Source organism: Cervus canadensis, chromosome 13, assembly GCF_019320065.1.
Source record: "Cervus canadensis isolate Bull #8, Minnesota chromosome 13, ASM1932006v1, whole genome shotgun sequence".
Taxonomy (NCBI): domain Eukaryota; kingdom Metazoa; phylum Chordata; class Mammalia; order Artiodactyla; family Cervidae; genus Cervus; species Cervus canadensis.
This window is the reverse complement of record NC_057398.1, coordinates 46399634-46425119: the sequence shown is the minus strand read 5'-3', so window position 1 is coordinate 46425119 and position 25486 is coordinate 46399634. Positions and strand designations below refer to the sequence as shown.

Below are 25486 nucleotides of genomic sequence, written 5' to 3'. Positions count from 1 at the left end.
AAATACCCATCCTTTATTCTTTCTTGTGGAAAATAAACTTTTCTCTTCAGAACTGTATATATGACAGGCATCTGTCCCAAAGCAGCCAACTGCTTGCTAAGTACTATGGAATTCTGCAAAAAAAAAAAAAAAAAAAGTTTCCTCTCTTACTCTTCTCATAGCCAAAGTTATCCTGAAATTACACCATGATATATTAAATTTACTATTTTAGTTAAGACATTGCTTACATTTATAAATTTACCACACTCTCAAGATTCAGCTTTATTTTTTCCCTACTATATAGTCTCCTCCCCAGTAGAACTTTATGAATTATAAATATCATAATATAATTTACAACATGTTGAAAATACAATGCAGAGTCCTGAATAAACTGAGATTATGGAGGCTCTTAAATAAATACTCTTAGTTTAATATCAATGCAATATGTAATGGAGTTTCTAAAACTAATCTTTAGGATTATTTCTATATAAGCCTGACTTCAAAACAACATATCCTTTAGAAAGCATATTTCAAATATATCTGGAAGCTCTAAGAAAAATTCTATTAAGATAAAGATAGATCTGACATGCCCCCTCTTTTTCTGATGAGATTTAAGGAGCTATTGAATTGACTGGAATTATCCCTAATAAAGTTTTTTAAGAATAGAGGCAACAGTTACATTATGGGGAATCTGTAGAATGCAAATTCAGATAGGGCTAGTCTAGACTCCTCCAATAATGCTCCTGTTTAATTTCCTAGAAATATGTCAACCACCCACAAAGAAACTTTTGAGATTGCTGTAATGAGTATCACTAAGAGTATAATCATTGGGACTATGGGATTGTCTAATAGAAGAATTTAACCCATGTTTTAAGAATAGGAATGGTGGTCTTCAGGAAGGCTTCCCTGAAGAATACACATTTAGAGATTTTGATGGAGAAAAATAGATTTGTCTGGTAAATAATTGATAAATAATAGATCTTTATTTTGTTTCTAAAAGTCTTATTCTCTATTCAGAATTTTAAATACAACTATCTTTCATATAACTGCAAAAGAAAAGAGTAAAATGAGCATTCTTAATGTGGCATAGAATAAGATGGAAATAAAATACAACAAACAACCTATACAGCAAGATGACAGAAAAAAGGACAGACTAAGAGAAAGTTGAGACAACTATGTAAACAAGCTTAAGAACGTATGTTTCTCCATTAAGAGGACAATTCATGGTCATCAAAGATAATTTTATAAGTATAGAAAAACATTACCACAAAGGAATCATCAAAAGTATAAAAAACACATTTAGGATATTTTCTTTTTTCCAATATTTACGATATTTTCTTAAGGTTTACCAAATGTGGGTTACTGCTACGTATTCATGCTATATAATCTAAAGTCCATTGTTGCTGTTCAGTCCCTAAGTCACGTCCGACTCTTTGCAACCCCATGAAATGCAGCATGCCAGGCTTTCCTGTCCACCACTATCTCCCAGAGTTTGGTCAAACACATGTCCATTGAGTCAGTGATGCCATCCAACCACCTCATTCTCTGTCACCTCCTTCTCCTCCTGCTCTCAATTTTTCCTAGCATTAGGGTCTTTTCCAGTGAGTCGGTTCTTCACATCAGGTGGCCAAAGTATCGGAGCTTCAGCTTCCGCATCAGTCCTTCCAATGGACATTAAGGGTTGATTTCCTTTAGGATCGATTGGTTTGATCTCCTTGCTGTCCAAGGGACTCTCAAGAGTCTTCTCCAGCACCACAGTTGAAAAGCATCAATTCTTCAGCACTCAGCCTTCTTTATGGTTCAGCTCTCACATCCATAGATGTCTACTGGAAAAATGATAGCTTTGACTAGACGAACCTTTGTTGTCAAAGTGATGTCTCTGCTTTTTAATTCTCTGTCTGGGCTTGTCATAGCTTTCCTTCCAAGGAGCAAGTGTCTTTTAATTTCATGACTGCAGTAACCATGTGCAGTGATTTTGGAGCCCAAGAAAATAAAATCTGTCACTGTTTCCCCATCTATTTGCCATGAAGGGATGGGACCAGATGCCATGATCTTAGTTTTCTGAATGTTGAGTTTTAAGCCAACTTTTTCACTCTCCTCTTTCACTTTCATCAAGAGGCTCTTTAGTTCTTCTTTACTTTCTGTCATAAGGGTGGTGTTATCTGCATATCTGAGGTTATTGCCATTTCTCCTGGCAATCTTAATTCCAGCTTGTGCTTCACCCAGACCAGCATTTTGCATGATGTACTCATGATGTAAGTTAAATAAGCAGATTGACAGTATACAGCCTTGATGTACTGCTTTCCCAGTTTTGAACCAGTTCATTGTTCCATGTCAGGTTCTAACTGTTGCTTCTTGTCCTGCATACAAGTTTCTCAGAAGACAGGTAAGGTGGTCTGGTATTCCTATCTCTAAGAATTTCCCACAGTTTGTTATGATCCACACAGTCAAAGGTTTCAGTGTAGTCAGTGAAGTGGAAATAGATGCTTTTTTTGAATTCTCTTACTTTTTCTATGATCCAGTAGATGTTGACAATTTGATCTCTGGTTCCTCTGTCTTTTCGAAATCCAGCCTGTATATCTGTAAGTTTTCAGTTCAGGTACTGTTGAAGCCTAGTTTGAAGGATATTGAGCATAATCTTGCTAATGTGAAATCAGTGCAACTGAATGATAATTTGAAAATTCTTTGGCATTGCCCTTCTTTGGGATTGGATAGAGGACGTATCAGATATTAAACTGATAAGAACAGATACTACACATGATCTTAGCCAAAAGGCCGAGAAGCGATGGGATTGGAATGAAAACTGACCTTTTCCAGTCCTGTGGCTACTGCTCAGTTTTCCAAATTTGCTGGCATATTGAGTGCAGCACTTGAACAGCATCATATGTTAGGATTTGAAATAGATCAGCTGGACTTCCATCATCTCCACTAGCTTTGTTCACAGTAGTGCTTCTTAAGGCCCATTTCACTTCACACTCCAGAATGTCTGGCTCTAGATGACTGACCACACCATCATGGTTATTGGAGTCATTAAGACCTATTTTGTACAGCTCTTCTGTATATTCTTGCCACTTCTTCTTAATATCTTCTGCTTCTGTTAAGTCCTTGCTGTTTCTGTCCTTTATTGTGCCTATCTTGCATGAAATGTTCCCTTGGTATCTCCAATTTTCTTGAAATGATTTCTAGTCTTTCCCATTCTGTTGTTTTCCTCTATCTCTTTGCATTGTTCACTTAAGAAGGCTTTGTTAACTCTCCTTGCTCTTCTCTGGAACTCTGCATTCAGCTGGGTAAATCTTTTTTTTCTCCTTTGCCTTTCGCTTCTTTTTCTCAACTATTTGTAATATAAACATCATTTCAAATTGTAGTATAACACTCTGTTGAGTGAATTATCATTACTTACTTAATACTCCCCTATTGAACATTTATGTAGCTTTATTTTTTTCACTTTTGTAAATATTAATGCCATGGACATTATTAGATACAGTCTTTTCTACTTTATAACTAATTCTTTTGATTAGATTATTGAAAATGTGATTACTGGATCAAAAATTATGAACACTTTAAAAAATCTTGATATAATTAGAAAAAAATTATTTCTCAAAGGACTATGCTAATTTATTTTATTACTATTAATTTTAACTAGCAAATTTCACTATCTACTGTCAAACATTTTATCCTTTTTAAAAAAGTATTCTTCTTTATAACATCAGTATATGGTCCGCTGGAGTAGGAAATGGCAACCTTCTCCACTATTCTTGCCTGTAAAGTTCCATGAACAGAGGAGCCTGGCAGACTAAAGTCCATGAGGTCGCAAAGAGTCAGGCATGACTGAGCAGCAGGCATGTCATGGCACTCTAATGGTTAAACATATAGCTGAATTTAATAAATATCTTTTTTTTCTCACTTGGTTTCTCAGCAGCATTTGAAACATTGAACTAATCTTCCCTTTTGAGGGCTTGTTTCTCTCTTGGCTTGCAAGCACTTCAAATCAGTATGTCCAAAACTGAACTACTGCCTCAAGGCTCTGCTTCCCAAACCAGCATTTATAAACATTTGTTAAATAAATAAAGGAGAAAATAGTCTCACCACCCAGAGGAGAGTAAAGCTTTCCCACAACTGTGAAAGGAGCATTAAAGACAGAATTAACAACAGTTACAAAGGCTCTGAAGTAGAAGAGGAATTATTATATTTTAAGAATTAAAAGGAAGATAATGGCTAGATTACAGTAGGTAAAAGAGTGACTAATACAGGAAATGTTAAAAAAGATAGGTAGGGGCCACATCATGCTAAGCATTGTAGGCTTTGGAAAATAGTTTGAATTTTATTCTTTGTACAATGAGCAAATACTAAAGGAATTTTTAAATAAAATTTTAACTATTTTATTTTGAAACAATTTCACTCCCAAGAACTGAGTCAGCTTTCCCTAACGACAACTGCTTACATAATCTTAGTGCATTGTCAAAGCCAAGAAATTGATATTGATGTAACACTATAACTTAGTTCAGTTCAGTCACTCAGTTGTGTCCAACTCTTTGCAACCCCATGGACTGCAGCACGCCAGGTTTTCTCTATCACCAACTCCCGGAGTTCACTCAAACTCATCTCCACTGAGTTGGTGATGCCATCCAACCATCTCACCCACTGTCTTCCCTTTCTATCCTGCTTCAATCTTTCCCAGCATCAGAGTCTTTTCCAATGAGTCAGTTATTTGCATCAGGTGGCCAAAGTATTAGAGTTTCAGCTTCAGCCTCAGTGCTGCCAATGAACACCCAGGACTGATTTCCTTTAGGATGGACTGGTTGGATCTCTGTGCAGTCCAAGGGCCTCTCAACAATCTTCTCCAACACCGTAGTTCAAAAGCATCAGCTCTTTGGTGCTCAGCTGTCTTTACAGTCCAACTCTCACATCCATACATGATTACTGGAAAAGCCATAGCCTTGAGAAGATCGACCTTTGTTGGTAAAGTAATGTCTCTGCTTTTTAATATGCTATCTAGGTTGGTCATAACTTTTCTCCCAAGGAGTAAGCACCTTTTAATTTCATGGGTGCAGTCACCATCTGCAGTGACTTTGGAGCCCCCCAAAATACAGTCTGTCACTGTTTCCACTGTTTCCCCATCTATTTGCCATGAAGTGATGGGACCAGATGCCATGATCTTAGTTTTCTGAATGTTGAGCTTTAAGCCAACTTTTTCACTCTCCTCTTTCACTTTCATCGAGAGGCTCTTTAGTTCTTCTTCACTTTCTGCCATTAAGGGTGGTGTCATCTGCATATCTGAGGTTATTGACATTTCTTCCAGCAATCTTGATTCCAGCTTGTGCTTCATCCAGCCCAGCATTTCTCATGATGTACTCTGCATATAAATTAAATAAGTAGGGTGATAATATACAGCCTTGACGTACTCCTTTCTTATTTGGATGCAGTCTGTTGTTCCATGTCCAGTTTCTAACTGTTGCTTCCTGACCTGCATACAGGTTTCTCAAGAGGCAGGTCAGGTGGTCTGGTATTCCCATCTCTTGAAGAATTGTCCACAGTTTATTGTGATCCACACAGTCAAAGGCTTTGGCATAGTCAATAAAGCAGAAATAGATGTTTTTCTGGAACTCTCTTGCTTTTTCGATGATCCAACAGATGTTGGCAATTTGATCTCTGGTTCCTCTGCCTTTTCTAAAACCAGCTTGAACATCTGGAAGTTTACAGTTCACGTATTGCTGAAGCCTGGCTTGGAGAATTTTGAGTATTACTTTACTAGCATGTGAGATGAATGCAATTGTGCATTAGTTTGAGCAATCTTTGGCATTGCCTTTCTTAGGGATTGGAATGAAAACTGACCTTTTCCAGTCCTGTGGCCACTGCTGAGTTTTCCAAATTTGCTGACATGTTGAGTGCAGCACTTTCACAGCATCATCTTTTAGGATTTGAAACAGCTCAACTGAAATTCCATCACCCCCACTAGCTTTGTTTGTAGTGATACTTCCAAAGGCCCACTTGACTTCACATTCCAGGATGTCTGGCTCTAGGTGAGTGATCACACCATTGTGATGATCTGGGTCATGAAGATCTGTTTTGTATAGTTCTTCTTTGTATTCGTGCCACCTCTTCTAATATCTTCTGCTTCTGTGAGGTCCATACCATTTCTGTCCTTTATTGAGCCCATCTTTGCATGAAATGTTCCCTTGGTATCTCTAATTTTCTTGAAGAGATCTCTAGTCTTTCCTATTCTATTGTTTTCCTCTATTTCTTTGCATTGATCGCTGAGGAAGGCTTTCTTATCTCTCCTTGCCGTTCTTTGGAACTCTGCATTCAAAGGGGTATATCTTTCCTTTTCTCCTTTGCTTTTCGCTTCTCTTCTCACAGATATTTGTAAGGCCTCCTCAGACAGCCATTTTGTTTTTTTGCATTTCTTTTTCTTGGGGATGGTCTTGATCCCTGTCTCCTGTACAATGTCACGAACCTCCATCCATAGTCCATCAGGCACTCTGTCTATGAGATCTAGTCCCTTAAATCTATTTCTCATTTCCACTGTATAGTCATAAGGGATTTGATTTAGGTCATATCTGAATGGTCTAGTGGTTTTCCCTACTTTCTTCAACTTCAGTCTGAATTTGGCAATAAGGAGTTCATGATCTGAGCCACAGTCAGCTCCCGGTCTTGTTTTTGCTGATACTCAGGGCTTTGTGTGCCATATTAATGGTGTGAGTTGAGTCTGAGTAGTTTGTCAGCTCATATAGTTCAATATAAAAAAAAAAAACATATCAAAAAATGGGCAGAACATCCAAATAGACATTTATTCAAAGAAGATATACAGATGGCCAACAGGCACATGAAAAGATGTTTATCATTGCTAATTCTCAGAGAAATGCAAATCAAAGCTACAAAGAGATATCACCTCATACAATTCAGAATGGCCATCATTAAAGTCTATAAATAATAAAGGCTGGAGAGGGTGTGAAGAAAAAGGAACCCTCCTACACTGTTGGTGGGACTGTACTTTGGGCAGCCACTATGGAAAACAGTATGAGGGTTCCTTAAAAAACTAAATAGAGTTACTATATGATCCAACAATCCCACTTCTGGGTATATATCTGGACAAAACTACAATTTGAAAAGATACATGCCTTCCATATTCACAGCAGCACTGTTTACAACGGCCAAGACATGAAAGCAACCTAAGTGTTCGTTGACAGATGAATGGATGAAGAAGGTGTGCTATTAGATACACAGTGGAATATTATTCAGCCATAAAAAGAATGAAATAATGCCATTTGCAGCAATGTGGATGGGCCTAGAGATTATCATACTAAGTGAAGTCAGACAGAGAAAGAGAAATATCAGGTGATATTGCTTATATGTGGAATCTAAAGTAATGATATAAATGAATTTATATACAAGACAGAAATAGATTCACAGATATGTAAAACGAACTATGGTAACCAAAGGGAACAGAGGAGGAATATATATATGTGTATATATATATATCTGCATCATTATGCTGTACACTTGAAACTTATAATATTCTAACTCAAGTATATTTCAATATAAATTTTTTAAAAGGAAACATATTTAATGTCTTCAAATTGTATTCAAAAGAATGTTCAAAATGGTAGATTTTATATTATGCATATTTTCCCGCAATAAAAATAGATAGATCAAAAGGATGAATAAATATATGAATTGAGAAAAAAAGTCTATGTTGTTTGTAATGGAGAAATGTTTTAAGGAAATGACATGATCATGAATAAATATGGAAATTAAAAAGAAAAAAGCAAAGTATTAGGTATGCATGAACTAAATAATGTTAAATTGTGCATATTTTCACTTAAAAGACTAGAAGTTGACAGTAATACTTAAAGTGTTTAATTACCATTAATTTATTTTATTCCTTCTGAAGTCGCTGTCAAACAAAACAACGGATTGTTTGTCATTCTGATTTATCAGTGTATCACTTGTGAATTTAATTACCATGAGTCATAACAACATGCTATGAAAAACTCAGATCTAGACTCATTAAGACATAGAGAATCCCATAAGAAAACTTCTCATTTTATGTTTCTCTTCTGTAAATTTTAATTGTAACAGAAGAAAAAACTTGAATCTTCAAAGAGGTAAATTTGTAACAGATAAAAGGAAGGACTTATTTATGCACTGTATTGCACTTTTAGGAAAGTCATTAATCTCCAGTGGTAAAGCATTCAATAAAGAACTAGACAGATTTTTTAAGGATGACTTCAAGGTAGATGCTCAAGAAACACCTTGAAAGCATTTTAATGGTCAGCCCCTTCGTGGAAAATGAGGTTCATAGAAAATATGGAGAATGCTCAATAACAATTCTAAAGAAAGATTTACAATTGTAGTGATTGAGCACAAGTTCAAAATCACCATCATGAGCAAACCAAATTTAATGGATAATTAAAATGTATTTAGTTTTAGGTTACTTAAAATATAATAAATTATTCACAGCTCTTAAAAAAGGAACATAGCATATTATTTTATCTATGAAAATAATAATATTTCCACCTACTAGGGAAGGTTCATTGGCATTCCATAGCAACTCACTGGGGTCCGCGTTTTCTGGATCGTATATCCATAAAACGACAATCTACAAAATAAAATGTGTTCGCATTTCTTTACATTTTGGACAAATTTCATTTTTAGTTCTGGCAAAATATAACTATAAAAATGTTTTGTTTTTAAATTTTCAAAGATCTCAATTTAAAAAATCAAAATTAGTGTGTGTTGTTTTGAACAACAGAAACAATCCAAAGAAGTAATAACATCCTCTACACTCCTGAGGTAAGTAATATTAAAACTTTATATGAATGCCTACATGTCTTTTTCTGCACCCACAAATAGACACAGCAGCCTCCCCACACACTCATACACTTTTTACAAAAACGAAATTACACTGCTCATGGAGGAGGGCATGGCAACTCACTTCAGTATTCTTGCCTGGAGAATCCCCAGGGACAGGGGAGACTGGGGCTGCAGTCCATGGGGTCACAGAGAGTCAGACATGACTGAGTGATTAAGCACACACACACTCAGTTGGCTTTTGTCACTTGATATAGTCATTTCAGTAAATGTAGATCTAATTATTTTCATTGCTTTCTTCTTGAATAGACATTTTATTCTATTATAAAAATAAATTATATTACAAATACAGCAAAAATTGTCTCTCCCACCTTATGCTTTGTCACTTACTTCCCACACCTTGCAAGTAACTACCATTGATAAGGTTTCTTTTATATTTCCATAAAATTTTTGTGCTTAGCCAATGTCACTTTTCTCCATTTTATGTAAATACTAGTATATTAAATGCATTTTTGAACATTATATTCACTTAAAGTTATGTCTTTGATCTTTAAATGCTCTCATGAGTTTTTCATACTATTTTACATATTATTACAAATTATGGAGGAACCATAATTTAACAAGTAACCTACTAATAAATATTTGTTTATGTCATATTTCATTACAATCAAAGTTGGAATGAGCAACTCTGAGCATATATTACTTTGTACCTTGGAGTATTCCTAAAAGGAGAATTGTTGAGTTGCAGAGAATATGCATTTGTAGTTTTTAAGGATTCTGCTAAATTATTCTCCATTGCAGTTTTAACAATATACCTTCTCATCAGCAATGTGTGAGATTTCTTCTTTTCTTCACAGCTTTCCCAATGTGATTTGTCATACATTTGAATATTGTCAGCCTGATGGATGAAAAATGGTATTTTGATGCAGTTTGAATCTGCATTTCTTTTATCATGAGAAAGTTTGAGCATCTTTCCATATATTCATGTTCTATTTCTGTGTCCTGTCTGGTGAACTATCTGTTCATTTCCATTGCTCATTTTCTATTGGGTTGTTGTGTTGGTGGTCGTTTAGACACTAAGTCATGTCTGACTCTTTGTGACCCCATGACTGTATCCTGCCAGGCTTCTCTGCCCACGGGATTTCCAAGGCAAGAATACTGGAGTGGGTTGCCATTTCCTTCTCCCAATCCTGAGGATCTTCCCAACCGAGGGACTGAGCCCAAATCTCCTTCATTGGCAGGTGGATTCCTAAACTGCTGAGCCACCAGGAAAGCCCCAATGGGTTATTAGTCTTTTATTTACTAATTTGTAGAAGTTTTTAACCTAAGAAACATTCTATATCTTCTACATCTTGATCTGTGAGGTAGTTGCACAGACATATGTGTGTACACATGAAAACGTTTTTGTTTGCCTTAGATTCTTTATTACCCCCATATATTGCTGCTCTTCCTTCTTTCCTCTCTTTCTCCCGCCCCTTTTCCTTCCCTCCCTCCTTCCCTCCCTTTTATCTTCCCTTTACTACCTTCTCTCAACCTACGTAATTTAACAACTAGTATTTATTTTCCCCTATTTTTCTCCATGCTATGAATTTGCAGAGATTTATACAAACACATGTATACATGTATTTTTAAAAAGAGGCATCTTAACATGTTCTTTTAAAAAAGAACTGGATCACATTATACACACTTTCCACATTCTTTTTTTTTCCACTCAAATATACACCGTTGGTCAAGGCTATGGTTTTTCCAGTGGTCATGTATGGATGTGAGAGTTGGACTATAAAGAAAGCTGAGCGCCGAAGAACTGATGAACTGTGGTGTCAGAGAAGACTCTTGAGAGTCCCTTGGACTGCAAGGAGATCCAACCAGTCCATCCTCAAGGAGATCAGTCCTGGGTGTTCACTGGAAGGACTGATGCTGAAGCTGAAACTCCAATACTTTGGCCACCTGATGTGAAGAGCTGACTCATTTGAAAAGACTCTCATGCTGGGAAAGATTGAGGGCAGGAGGAGAAGGGGACAACAGAGGATGAGATGGTTGGATGGCATCACTGACTCGATGGACATGGGTTTGGGTGGACTCCAGGAGTTGGTGATGGACAGGGAGGCCTGGCGTGCTACAGTTCATGGGGTCGCAAAGAGTCAGACATGACTGAGCAACTTAGCTGAACTGAATGCATCATTGAATTTCTCCAGTGTCAACTCATAATGCCTGGACAATATTCTATGATATAGTTATACTGTAATTTACAGATCAATTTCTATAATAATGGAGATTTACTGTGGCTCCAGTTTTGGTTTGCTTTACCACATTACAATGCTACAAAATATAGATCATTTTCCATATAGCAGTATATAGTAGAGGTTTTATTAATAATTCTGTGGAGTAGATTCCCAGGAGTAGGATTATTGACCCAAAGGTATATATATATATATGTATATATATATATATATCTTATATTTTAATATATGTTTCTGCATTGCTCTCCAAAAATGTGAATAAGGCTCTAACTCTTCACATTTTCCACCAGCAAAGTTTGAGTTGAACTCTTTGGCCTAGATCCCCTCTAGCAATAGTAACTTTCTCTTGTTCAGGTTTTACTAGTGTGATGTTTCAATGTTAATTTAATTTGAATTTTCCTGATGAAGAGAATTTCAGCATATTTTCATGTTTGTTAGATTTGCTTTTGTGTACATAGTTTTTTTTTTTTACATTCTTCTATTGGCACTTACCATTTTCTTATCATTTGTAAGAGCTCTTTGTTTTGTTTGGACTTTACACATGTGATCCACTGGAGAAAGGAATGGCAAACCACTTCATTTTTCCTGCTTTGAAAACTCTACCAACAGTATGAAAAGGCAAAAAGATATGACACTGGAAGATAAGCTCCCCAACCCCCCTCCAGTTCAGTAGGTGTGTCCAATATGCTACTGGGGAAGAGTGGAGAAATAGCTCCAGAAGGAATGAAGAGGCTGGGCCAAAGCAGTAATAACACCCAGTTGTGGATGTGACTGGTGGTAAAAGTAAAGTCTGATGCTGTAAAGAGCAATATTGTATAGGAACATGGAATGTTAGGTCCATGAATCAAGGTAAGATGGATGTGGTCAAGCAGGAGATGGCAAGAGTGAACATAGACATTTTAGGAATCAGTGAACCATAATGGATGGGAATGGGCAAATTTAATTCAGATGACCATTGTATCTACTTGTATGGGCAACAATCCAGGAGAGAAACGGAGTGGCCCTCACAGTCAACAAGAGTCTGAAATGCAGTCCTTGGGTGCAATCTCAAAAACAGCAGAATGATCTCGGTTTGTTTCCAAGGCAGACCATTCAACATCACAGTAATCCAAGTCTATGCCACAACTATTAATGCCAAAGAAGATGAAGTCAAATGGTACTATGAAGACCTACAAGACCTTCTAGAACTAACACCAAAAAAAGATGTCCTTTTTATCACAGGGGACTGGAATGCAAAGAAATCAAGAGGTACCTGAAGTAACACACAGTTTGAGTACAAAATGAAGCAGGAAAAAGGCTAACAGACTTTTGCCAAGAGAACACACTGATCATAGCAAACACCATCTTCCAACAACACAAGAGACAACTCTACACGTGGACATCACCAGATGGTCAACACCAAAATTGGATTGATTACATTCTTTGCAGCTGAAGATGGAAAAGTTCTATACAGTCAGCAAAAACAAGACCTGGCGCTGACTGTGGCTCAGATTATGAGCTTTTTATTGGCCAAATTGAGACTTAAGTTGGAGAAAGAAGGGAAAGCCATTAGGCCATTCAGGTATGACCTAAATCAAATCTCTAACGATTATACAGTACAGGTGATAAATAGATTCAAGGGATTAGACCTGATAAACAGAGTGCCTGAAGAACTACAGATGGAGGTTTGTAACACTGTATAAGAGGCAGTGACTGTAACCATCCCAAAGAAAAAGAAATGCAAGAAGACAAAATAGTTGTATGAGGAGGCCTTACAAATAGCTGAGGAAAGAAGATAAGTGAAGGGCAAAGGAGAGGAGAAAGAGGAAGATATACCCAACTGAATGCAGAGTTCCACAGAATAGCAAGGAAATATAAGGAAGCCTTAAGTGAACAATGCAAAGAAATAGAGGAAGACAACAGAACAAGAAAGACTAGAGATCTTTTCAAGAAAATTAGAGATACCAAGGGAACATTTGATGCAAAGATGGGCACAATAAAGGACAGAAATGGTATGGACCTAATAGAAGCTGATGAGATTAAGAAGAGATGTCAAGAATACACAGAAGAACTGTACAAAAGTCTTAAGGACTCAGATAACCATGATAGACCCAGATGGACCCAGGTAACCACGATAGTCACTCACCTAGAGCTGGACATCCTGGAATTGAAGTCAAGTGGGCCTTAGGAAACATTACTACGAACAAAGCTAGTAATGTGGAAGTGATGGAATTCTAGCTGAGCTATTTCAAATCCTAAAACATGATGCTTTTGGTGCTGCACTCAATATGTCAGTAAATTTGGAAAATTCAGCAGTGGCCACAGGACTGGAAAAGGTCAGTTTTCATTCTGTTGACTAAAAGAGATGTACAACTTCAGAGTTGTGAGTTAAGTTTTATTTGGGGCAAAATGAGGACTGCAGCCCAGAAGACAGCATCTCAGGCAGTTCTGAGAGACTGCTCCAAAGTGGCAGTGGGGAAAGGCCAATATATAAGGTTTTAGTGAAGGGGGAGTTCAATATCATGAAGCACTCATTTTACAAAAGGTTTTTTGTTAGTCATAAGGGTCTGATTTCACCATGAAGGGATTTAGTGCTTCTCTAGATATGAGGAGATTCAAGGATGGAGATCATAAAATCTGTTCCTAAAAATATCCAACTGTCTAAAGACCTGTCCCACCAGATTCCCTGGAGCACAGAGTGCCTCACTCCACCCTGAACTCCCTCAGGGGTTGTGGAAAGTCAAAAGCTGCAGCATCATGGGGTTCAGTCTCCGTAGAGGCAAATGGAAAATGCCTTTGTTTTTCAATCATTGGCAATGCCCTTGGTGAGTGCCAATTTGTAGTTGAAAATTCCAATCCCAAAGAAAGTCAATGCCAAAGAATGTTCAAACTACCCCACAATTGCACTCATTTCACATGCCAGAAAGGCAATGCTCAAAATCCTTCATGCTAGGCTAAAACAGTATTCAAACTGAGAACTTCCAGATGTATAAGCTGGATTTAAAAAGGCAGAGGAACCAGAGATCAAACTGCCAACAATGTTGTATCATAGGAAAAACAAGATAATTCCAGAAAAATATCTACTTCTGCATCATTGACTATGCTAAAGCCTTTGACTGTGTGGATCACAATAAACTGTGGAAAATTCTGAAAGAGATGGGAATACCAGATCACTTTACCCGCCTTCTGCAAAACCTGTATGTGGGTCAAGAGGCAATAGTTAGAGCCAGACATGGAAAAACAGACTGGTTCAAAATTGGGAAAGGAGTATTTCAAGGCTGTGTCACCCTGCTTATTTAACTTATATGCAGAGTACATCAGGGGAAATGCTGGGCTGGATGAAGCACAAGCTGGAATCAAGATTGCAGGGAGACGTATCAATAAGCTCAGATATGCAGATGATACTACCCTAAGGGTGGAAAGTGAAGAGGAACCAAACAGCTTAAATGAAGGTGAAAGAAGAGAGTGAAAAAGCTGGCTTAAAACTCAACATTTCAAAAAGTAAGATCATAGCATCTGGTCCCACCACTTATAATAGAAGGGGAGAAAATAGAAACAGTGGCAGATTTCATTTTCTTGTTTTCCCAAATCATTGCAGATGGAGACTGCAGCCATGAAATTAAAAGACACTCCTTGGAAGAAAAACTGTGACAAACCTAGACAGTGTATTGAAAAGTGGAAACATCACTTTGCCAACAAAGGTCCATATGGTCCAAGCTATGGTTTTTCCAGTAGTCATACATGGATGTGAGAGTTAGACCATGAAGAAGGTTGCGCATCAAAGAATTGATGGTTTCAAACTGTGGTGTTGGAGAAGACTCTTTTTTTTTTTTTTTCATTTATTTTTATGAGTTGGAGGCGAATTACTTTACAATATTGTAGTGGTTTTTGCCATACATTGACATGAATCAGCCATGGATTTACATGTGTTCCCCATCCCGATCCCCCCTCCCACCTCCCCCCCCCCCTTCCCATCCCTCTGGGTCTTCCCAGTGCACCAGCCCTGAGCACTTGTCTCATGCATCCAACCTGGGCTGGTGATCTGTTTCACCCTTGATAGTATACTTGTTTCAATGCTATTCTCTCTTGAGAGTCCCTTGGGCTGCCAGGAGATCAAACCACTCAATCCTAAAGGAAAACAACCCTGAATATTCATTGGAAGGATTAATGCTGAAACTGAAACTCCAGTACTCTAGCCACCTGACACAAAGACTCGACTCATTGGAAAAGACCCTGGTGCTGGGAAAGAGTGAAGGCAGGAGAAGAGGGCGACAGAAGATGAGGTGGTTGGATGGCATCACTGACTCAATGGATGTGACTTTGAGCAAACTCTGGGGGATAGTGAAGGACAGGAAAGCCTGGCATGCTGCAGTCCATGGGGTTGCAAAGAGTCTGAAATGACTTGTGATTGAACAACACAGACACAGAATAATCACAATCCTCAGTCCATGAGTTACTATCATTATTGGTATGACCCTCTTTTACGCACTTAAATTTTATATCAGTAAAATCCAAACCAGGAATCCAGCATCCAAAGCAAGACCTAGCTTACAAATATCTTTCATTTACCTATACATTTCTTTCTTTTCTGGTTCCCTATTTCTGCCCAGAGAGGTACTCACTTTTCTGAGTTCTGTGTTTATTTTTCATTAATATGATAGTTTTTGAAACTTGATCAGATAACTCTCTGGACCTGCTGTTTTTTTCCTTCAATATTATGTAACTAGAATTTATTCATGTTATTGCTCATAACTGAGCTCATTCATTTTCATTACTGTTAATATTCCATCATGGGAAAATAACACAATTTTTCCATTCTCCTGTTAATGGGCATTTGGTTTCTTTCTGTTTGGGATGGATGAATTTTATGAGAAGTTCTACTATGACTTTTTTTTTTTTTTACTATGACCTTTTTTTTGAAAATGTCTCTTGATGGGTGAGTGCAAGAGTTTCTCTTGAGTATATACTTAGGAGTAGAATTGCTAGATTATAGAGTGTGTATGAGATAATGCAGGATCATTTCTCAAAATTTATGCCCCACTGTTTCTTTTGAACACTAAGGATGTTAGCTGTGTAGTGTGATCTATGCTGTATAATTTTTCATAATTATTCATTGTTTAAACTAACTTTGTTTATGGTACTTTTGTAAGGAAGTTTTTTATTTTCACATTTTCAATTATGACTTTTATTCATAGACTCTAGTTTCCAGACTTGAATAAGATTTCCCTCATTTCCATATAGTAAAGATTTTGCCAGCTCTCCAAATATTTTTTTGCTTTCCATTAGTCTCATATGCCAATTGGAATTTTTTTCTTTTGTATGTGGTATAAGAAAGAATTCCATTTTCATTTTCTTCCAGGAACATAGATTATACTATATTATTCTATATTAATTTTAAGATATTTTTTCAATGAAAAATTGGACTCTGAAGTCCAGTTAGAAACTTAAAAATATGATCTTTTTAAAATCCATTCAACCAAACTTGAGAGTGGTTCTTGATACAGGTTCTGTGTCTTGTTACCTTTATTAAGTATTTTATAGCCTGTATTGCTATTAAAAATTTATAATATAATTTCTTTTTCTTGTCTTATTACATTATTATGTTCAAGACAGTATTAAACAATAGTGCTGATTATCAGCATATCTGTCCAATTCCTGATTTTAATTGAATTATAAACATTTCATAATTTATAATACTTATTATTAGTTATTTGGGAAATAAATATTTTTATTAGAGGATAATTTCTTTATAGTTTTGTGATGGTTTCTGCCATGCATTAACATGAATCAGGTATAATAGGTCCCCTCCCTCTTGAACCTCCCTCCCACCTCCTCTCCATCCCAACACTTCTAAGTTGTTACAAAGCACCAGCTTTGGGTTCCCTGTGTCATACAGCAAATTCCCACTGGGAATCCATTTTACATAAGGCAATGCATATGTTTCAATGCTGTTCTCTTAAATCATCCCACCCTCTCCTTCCCCACTGTGTCCAAAAGTCCATTCTTTATATCTGCATCTCCTTTGCTGTCCTGCAAGTAGAATCATCAGTACTATCTTCTTTCTAGATTCCACATTTGTCTTTATCTTTCTGACTTACTTCACTCTGTATAACAGGCTTTAGATTCATTAACCTCATTAGAACTGACTCAAGTGCATTCCTTTTTATAGCTGAGTAATATTCCATTGTGTATATGTACCAAAACTTCTTTACCCATTCATCTGCAGATAACATCTAGGTTGCTTCTACGTTCTAGCTGTTGTAAATAATGCTCCAGTGGACGTTGGAATACACGGGTCTTTTTCAATTATGGTTTCCTCAGGGTATATGCCCAGTAATGGGATTGCTGGGTCATATGGTAGTTTTATTCCTTGTTTTTTAAGGACTCTCCATACTGGCTATATCAATTTGCATTCCCACCAACAGTGCAAGAGGGTTCCTTTTTCTGCACACTCTCTGCAGTATTTATTGTTTGTAGACTTTTTGATGATGGCCATTCTGAACAGTGTGAGATGATAGCTCATTTTAGTTTTGCTTTGCATTTCTCCAATAATGAGTGATATTGAACATCTTTTCATCTATTAGCCATCTGTATGTCTTCTTTGGAGAAATGTCTGTTTAGGTCTTCTGCCCACTTTTTGACTGGGTTGTTTGTTTTTCTGGTATTGAGCTGCCTGAGCTGCTTGTATATTTTAGAGATTAATTCTTTGTCAGTTGTTTTATTTGCTTTATTTTCTCCCATTCTGAGGATTGTCTTTTCACTTTGCTTATAGTTTCCTTCATTGTGCAGAAGCTTTTAAGTTTAATTAGGTCCCATTTGTTTATTTTTGTTTTTATTTCCATTACTCTAGGAGATGGGTCATAGAGGATCTTGCTGTGATTTATGTCAAAGAGTGTTCTTCCTATGTTTTCCTGTAAGAGTTTTAAAGTTTCCGGTCTTACATGTATGTCTTTAATCCATTTTATTTATATGTATGGTGTTAGGAATTGTTCTAATTCCATTCTTTTACACACAGCTGATCAGTTTTCCCAGCACTACTTATCAAAGAAACTGTCTTTTCTCCATCGTATATTTTTGCCTCCCCTGTCAAAGATAAGGTGCCCATAGGTGTATGGATTTATCTCCAGGCTTTCTATCTTGTTTCATTGGTCTATAATTCTGTTTTTGTAACAGTACCATGCTATCTTGATGACTGTAGCTTTGCAGTATAGTCTGAAATCAGGAAGGTTGATTTCTCCAGTTCCATTCTTCTTTCTCAAGATTGCTTTGGTTATTCAGGTCTTTTGTGTTTCCATACAAATTGTGAAATTATTCTTTCTAGTTCTGTGAAAAATACCACTGGTAGTTTGATTAAGGATTGCATTGAATCTATAGATTGCTTTGGGTAGTATACTCATTTTCACTGTATTGATTCTTCCAATCCAATAACATGGTATATATCTCTATCTGTTTGTGTTATCTTTAACAGACATCTTAAAAAGATGATATCGTTCAATAGGGTCTTATAGTTTTTTGTATACAGGTCTTTTGTTTCTTTAGGTAAATTTATTCCTAAGTATTTTATTCTTTTTTTCATTTATTTATATTAGTTGGAGGCTAATTACTTTACAACATTGTAGTGGTTTTTGCCATACATTGATATGAATCAGCCATGGATTTACATGTGTTCCCCATCCTGAACCCCCCTCCCACCTCCCTCCCCATCCCATCCCTCTGTTGTAATGGTGAATGGAATTGTTTCCTTCATTTCTCTTTCTGATATTTCATCATTAGTGTATAGGAATGCAAGGGATTTCTGTGTATAAATTTTATGTCCTGTGACTTTACTATATTCATTGATTAGCTCTAGTAATTTTCTGGTGGCATCTTTAAGGTTTTCTATGTAGAGAATCATGTCATCTGCAAGCAGTGAGAATTTTACTTCTTCTTTTCCTATCTGGATTTCTTTCATTTCTTTTCTTCTCTGATTGCTGTGGCTAGGACTTCCAAAATTATGTTGAATAACAGTGGCAAGAATGGGCACCCTAGTTGTGTTAATCTTTAACTATATAACTTTATACACATCAGATTTATGGGATTTCTGTCATTTAGTAGATGATTTTAATCCAGTCACATTTGATTACTGAATTCATTTAAATTATTTCTTAAATCTTATTTTTGTGTCCCTATATTCTAATTTCTCTTTTTCTTTTTTATTATCTCCTATTGAATTGTTAGCATTTAAAAAATTCTTCCAGAACTCTACTTTTTAAAAATTATGGACTTGTTTCTATTACTTCAATAAATTTTCCTAAATTTTTTCCTGGCATATTTAATATAAGCTAATCAGTATCCTCATCTTGAATATGTATAAGGATATGACGTTACAAACCCAAATTCTCCTTCATTTTCTATTTTTGTTAGCTACTATTCTAACTTCATTTTGTTAAAAAATTAGTCATTATTTAAATATTTGACTGTCAATGCTTATTTAGATGTATTAGCATATTAAATAGTTCATTTGCTCATTATTTACTGCATCTGGTACTTCAGTTTTTCAGTCTGAGAACTCATGTCTTCAACTGTGGAGAAAAGTCTGTAAGTGAAAATGAAAGTCACTCAGTCATGTCCCACTCTTTGTGACCCATGGACTATACAGTCCATGGAATCCTCCATGCCAGAATACTGGAGTGGGTAGCCTTTCCCTTCTCCAGGGGATCTTCCCAACCCAGGGATAAAACCTAAGTCTCCCACATTGCAGGCAGATTCTTTACCAGCTGAGCCACAAGGGAAGCCCAAGAATACTGGAGTGGGTAGCCTATCTTTTCTCCAGTGGATCTTCCTGACCCAGGAATCAAACTGGGGTCCCCTGCATTGCAGATGGATTCTTTACCAACTGAGCTATCAGGGAAGCCTCAGAGAATTCTCCATAATTATTGGAGAAAAAGAATTCTCTAATTCTTTTTCTTCCCTTTTGGAACTCCTATCATATTTATGACAAATTGTCTTGGTCTATCCTCTGTGTCTATTAACTCTTTTTCATCTTTTAATTTTTATGTTCTATATTCTGCATGATTTCCATTCTGCAAAACTAATTCTGCAGTTTTTTTCAACTGTATCTAGTCTTCTGTTTAACCTGAATTTTTATTTTTAGATGCCTATTTCTTCATCATAAGACATTTATATAGGATGCTCTTCAATGTTGTATAATTACAAATAACCCTTGTTCTTGTTTCTTTCCCTTCTTTTATCTTTTGAGCAAAGAAAGTATGGATTTAATAATCTTTCAAATGGTCCTCATCTTTAGTTTTGAAAAGTATAAACTTTCTGCAGTTTATATGTATATATTTCAGGCAGTATGTCTTTTCCTGTGGTTTATACCTTTTATTTTGAGATTATTTTCAGAGGGTTTGTTTTCTAAGACAGTCTTAGACACTCTTGGTTATGAAATGAATTTTATAATCACTTCTGCCTAGGCCCTATGTGTTTCACTACTTGCATTTTTGAGTTTACTACTTGGCTCTAGGTACTCCAACCTCTTGAGGGCAGTTTAACTTGGACATCCACCTGAAACTCTGTGAAGGTAACTCCTTGTCTGTTTACAGTCCCCAAAAGGGTGTATCATCATTTATTTGCAACTAGCCAGAGAGTGGAGCTTTACTAATTTCCATTTTACAGATATTTAATAAATCCTAGCTTCATGTAAGGAGGTTAATTTCAGCATCTCATTCTCCCATATGTTGGAAACTTCATTTTCTATTCTCATACACATGTTAAAACATCACCTTTTGTCTACCAGGGCTTATATTTTGTATAATAACCTTACTTCAGAATTCAACCTTATCTAATTCTGGATTTTAGTTCTTTAGTGACTTGTGACAACTAGGAAATTCCTTTAATTGCTTTTACATTCTATACACGCACATATACCAATATTAATATAAAAATCTGCACTGATATTATGCACACACATATTTTGTAAAGGCGTTTTTATATGTTTTGAGTAAGATGGAGGCTATTCTGCATTATTCGGGTCTATAATAAAAATTTTACTTTTAGAAGTTTCTATTTTCTATCTTAAAATTCCTTATCTACTGATAATACTTTCTTCTTTTTGCATTGTTATAGCTTTAGTAAATAACCCTATAATATCAGTTGGGATTGGGGTAGGGATACATACGGACACATGAGCTCATTCAGCTATCTTGATCGAATACAGAAAGTTTTATTTATTATTATTATTATTATTATTCTGCCTCTTCTTTCCATTATATCACTGCTTTGAAAAAATGAAAATATTTATGGAGCTTTAATATCCAAATATTACCACCTTATTTCAGTTTTCAAATTTTGGAATACATCTCTCTGTCATACTTAAAATCAGCCTCTAACCCACATGTCAAAATTTTTGATCTCAAAGATTGATCTCAAAGATCTCAAAGATCTCAAAGATTTTGATCTCAAAGATTGATCTCAAAGATCTCAAAGATCTCAAAGATTCCTTCATAGGCTTGAAAATTATTGAGAATCTCAGAGTTTTTGTTTTATGTCAGTTAGCCCTATCAATATTTATTACCATATAACAAATTAAAGTTGAGACTATTTAAGGCTATTTATTAATTTATTTTAACATCTACAATAAACCCATTATATATTAATATTAACTAACATGTTTATGGGGATTTCCTCTGTGGCTTAGTGGTAAAGAACCCACCTGCCAGTGCAGGAGACACAGGAGATACGGGTTTGATCCCTGAGTCAGGAAGATCCCCTGGAGTAGGAAATGGCAACATGTTTATGAAAAAAATAATTATTTTCCAAGAAAAATAGTAAGAAAAATGGTTGTTTTACATTGTAAAATCTCTTTAATATTTGGCTTAATAAGAAACAGCTGGATTATCATCAGTGCTTCTACATTCAAGCTGTTGGTATATGGTATTCTGGTGGAAGTATATGGGGGGTCTATTCAGATATGTAGTTGGAAAAATGTAGACCTCGTGGACCTCCTCAAAAGGCCTGTGAAGACCTAGGGGATCTTAGTCCATACCTTGAGTAACCTCTGCTCTAAGTAAATTTTGTTGAGAATTAGTTTTGAAAATTCCTTTTTTGGTAAATATGGAAGAGAGAAATAATATAGTGGTAATATGTGAAGAAGTATACAAAAACTTAAAAAAAGTTTTACCTGGGTTAAATTGTGAACAAAATTTCTGTTGGGAAAAAGAGAAATCATATTTCAGTAAACAGCATCCTAAATATTCAGTTAAATAATCTACTTTCAACATCAGTTCAGTTCAGTTGCTTAGTCGTGTCTGACTCTTTGCAACCCCATGGAGTGTGGCATATCAGGCCCCCGTCCATCACCAACTCCCGGAGTTTACTCAAACTCATGTCCATTGAGTCAGGGATACCACCCAACCATCTCATCCTCTGTCGTCCCCTTCTCCTCCCTCCTTCAATCTTTCCCAGCATCAGGATCTTTTCAAATGAGTCAGCTCTTCACATCAGGTGGCCAAAGTATTGGAGTTTCAGCTTCAACATCAGTCCTTCCAGTGAACACCCAGGACTGATCTGCTTTAGGATGGACTGGTTGGATCCCCATGCAGTCCAAGGGACTCTCAAGAGTCTTCTCCAACACCACAGTTCAAAAGCATCAATTCTTCGGCGCTCAGCTTTCTTTGTAGTCCAACTCTCACATCCAAACATGACTATTGGAAAAACCATAGCCTTGACTAGACAGACCTTTGTTGGCAAAGTAATGTCTCTACTTTTTAATATGCTGTCTAGGTTGGTCATAACTTTTCTCCCAAAGAGTAAGAATATTCTGTTTATATTCCACTGTGTGTAAGTCACTTCAGTCGTGTCCAACTCTTTGTGACCCTGTGGACTGAAGACTGTCAGGCTCCTCTCTCCATGGGGATTCTCCAGGCAAGAATACTGGAATGGGTTGCCATGTCCTCCTCCAGGGGCTCTTCCCAACCCAGGGATCATACCTGTGTCTCTTACATCTCCTGCAATGGCAGGTGGGTTCTTTACTCACTAAGCCACCTGGGAAGCCCTTATATTCCATTATGGACACATAAATGATTAAATGCTAAATTTTTTTTTAAAAAAAGCTCATGTCCATAATTAAATATAATTTTTGTTGAGGGGCATGAATCTATATACTTCTTCCTGAATAATACTGTAAGCTAATTTGACATGATCAATGCACATTAAAAAGTCCATAGTTTAGGGACTTCCCTGACGGCCCAGTGGTTTAAGACTCCTTGTTTTCACTACAGGGGGCACAGGTTCAATCCATGCTCCAGGAACTAAGATCCTGCATACCACAATGCATGGCCAAAAAAAAAAAAAAAAAAGTCTATAGAGTTTACATGTTTTAATTTATGTTAAGACAAAATTTATCAGTTAGCATTCCAAATGTTTCATCTATGGCCTTTCAGTGTAAATTTTCTGAATGAAGCAAATTTACTTGTATGTTTATTTATATGTTTTTTAGAAAGTAATTTTTCATTTTAAAGATAGCTGTTATTTTTAAAATCACATAATCTCTAAAAATCAATGACTCAGGATTGTGTTTCCTTTGTGCATAGTGCTTAGTACATTATTAAGTACAAAATAAAATGAAGATGTCTTAGGAATCAGTAAATGTACATGCAGTAAGTTCCTAAAACCATATGATGAAAATAATATTTCATATGTTCAATCTGATATAGAAGAAAGCTACTCAAACTAAGTACTAAAAATCTTGATAGGCGGATATGTCCAAAGTTCAAAAAGTACAGAGTTTGTAAAAAACATCCCCTGTCAGCACACAGGCACCTAAAACTAACCCCTGAAGCTGAGGATGCACAGAGTGCTGGCTTGGGCCACCACTACTGCCTGCTCTGGTCCCTACCTACTGTACCTGGAGGCACTGCTGAGGACTAACTATGATAGCCCTTGCAGTCACTGTAGACACCCTGCAGCATTTGGTAAACACCATGCAACTGTCAATGTTCTGGACCTTAGTGGGCTGAGCTGATGAGACATTGTACCCCACCGGATCCAGAGCCAGCACATGCCCCTGCACATGACACCCCATACCACTAGACAGGTGGTCACAGCATGCTTTAGCATGCACAACCACAGGTGGAGGTCTTTTCTTAGTGAGGTCAGTCTATGATGGCTGGAAGTGGTGACTGCTTCTTCAAATGTGCAGACACCTACACAGGCTACAAGGACAGTGAAGAATCAGGGAAACATGACACCACTTAGGGAACACAGTAAACTCAAGCAATGAATCCTAAGGAAATGGATTACATGAATAGCCTGACAAAGAATTCAAAATATGGTTCTAAAGATGCTCAGAGAGCTATGAGAGAACAACAACAACAAAAAACAATTTAATGAAATTAGAAAAACAGTATAAGAACAAAATGAGTAGTTCAAAATAGAGACTGAAAATATAAGGAAGATTTTGGAAGTGAAGAATTATAAGACAGCTTCACAGCAATTAGACAAGAGAAATAAACAAAAGTTATTCAAATCGGAAGGAAAGGGGTAAAACCATTTGCAGATGACATGATACTCTATGTAAAGAACCCTAAAGTCTCCACACAAAAACTATTAGAACTAATAAAGCAATTCAATAAGCTAGCAGAATAAAAAGATTAATACACAGAAATCCATTGCATTTTTAGATTAACAATGAAATATCAGAAAGAGAAAATTAAAAAAAAAAATCCTGTTGAAAATCTCATCAAAAAAAAAAAAAAGGAATAAACTTAACCAAGGAGGTGAAAGATCTATACACTGGAAACTATAAAACCTTGATAAAGTAAATTGAAGATAATTTAAAGGAATGGAAAGATCCCATCTTCTTGGAGGGGAAGAGTTAATTGTTAACTTAATTGTTAATTTTTAAATTGTTAAAATGGCTATACTACCCAAAGCAATCTACAGATTTAGTGCAATCCCTATCAAAATATCCATGACATTTTTTTTCACAGAACTAGAACAAATAATCCTAGAACTTACGTGGCACCACAAGAGATTTTGTATTAATATAACATAAAACAAAACAAGAGGAGAAAAGCATTACAAGTGATAAACAAGGTCACTACAAAGTTTCAATTCTTCAAAAAAAACTTAATAATTCAGAGTTATGTGCACCTAAAAGATACCCTCAAAGTATAAAGCAAAAAATTAGGCACCTACATGCAAAAGTGTCATGTCTATCACCATAGTGGGAAATTTTAGCCAATATCAACTCAATAATGAGTCAAATAAGTACAAAAGATTTGACAGTAGACTTAACACAACTGACCTACTGGGCATAAATAGCATATGCCATCCAACAATAGGAAAATATATTTTCTTTAGGTACTCATGAGACATTTATAAAATCTGACTACATGCTAGGCCAAAGATTTGATTCTAATATTTCTGTGATAACAATAAAATTAGGTTAGAATTCAGTAACAAAATAATAATTTAAAAGACTCATGTCTGTAAAT

At 36.2% G+C, this 25486-nt stretch overlaps 1 protein-coding gene and 1 pseudogene across 1 annotated transcript in view; both read right to left on the bottom strand.

The window, feature by feature from the left end:
* The window catches only part of CATSPERE (catsper channel auxiliary subunit epsilon), a 144756-nt gene that overhangs the window by 79107 nt on the left and 40163 nt on the right, over positions 1-25486 (bottom strand). The window contains exons 6-8 of the mRNA XM_043486222.1: positions 22171-22195; positions 8501-8578; positions 7-113 (exon numbers count right to left, since the gene is read on the bottom strand). Of these exons, the coding sequence (XP_043342157.1) occupies positions 7-113; positions 8501-8578; positions 22171-22195 (210 nt within the window). The remainder of the gene's footprint in view (positions 1-6; positions 114-8500; positions 8579-22170; positions 22196-25486) is intronic.
* LOC122452670 lies at positions 2631-2766 on the bottom strand (annotated as a pseudogene).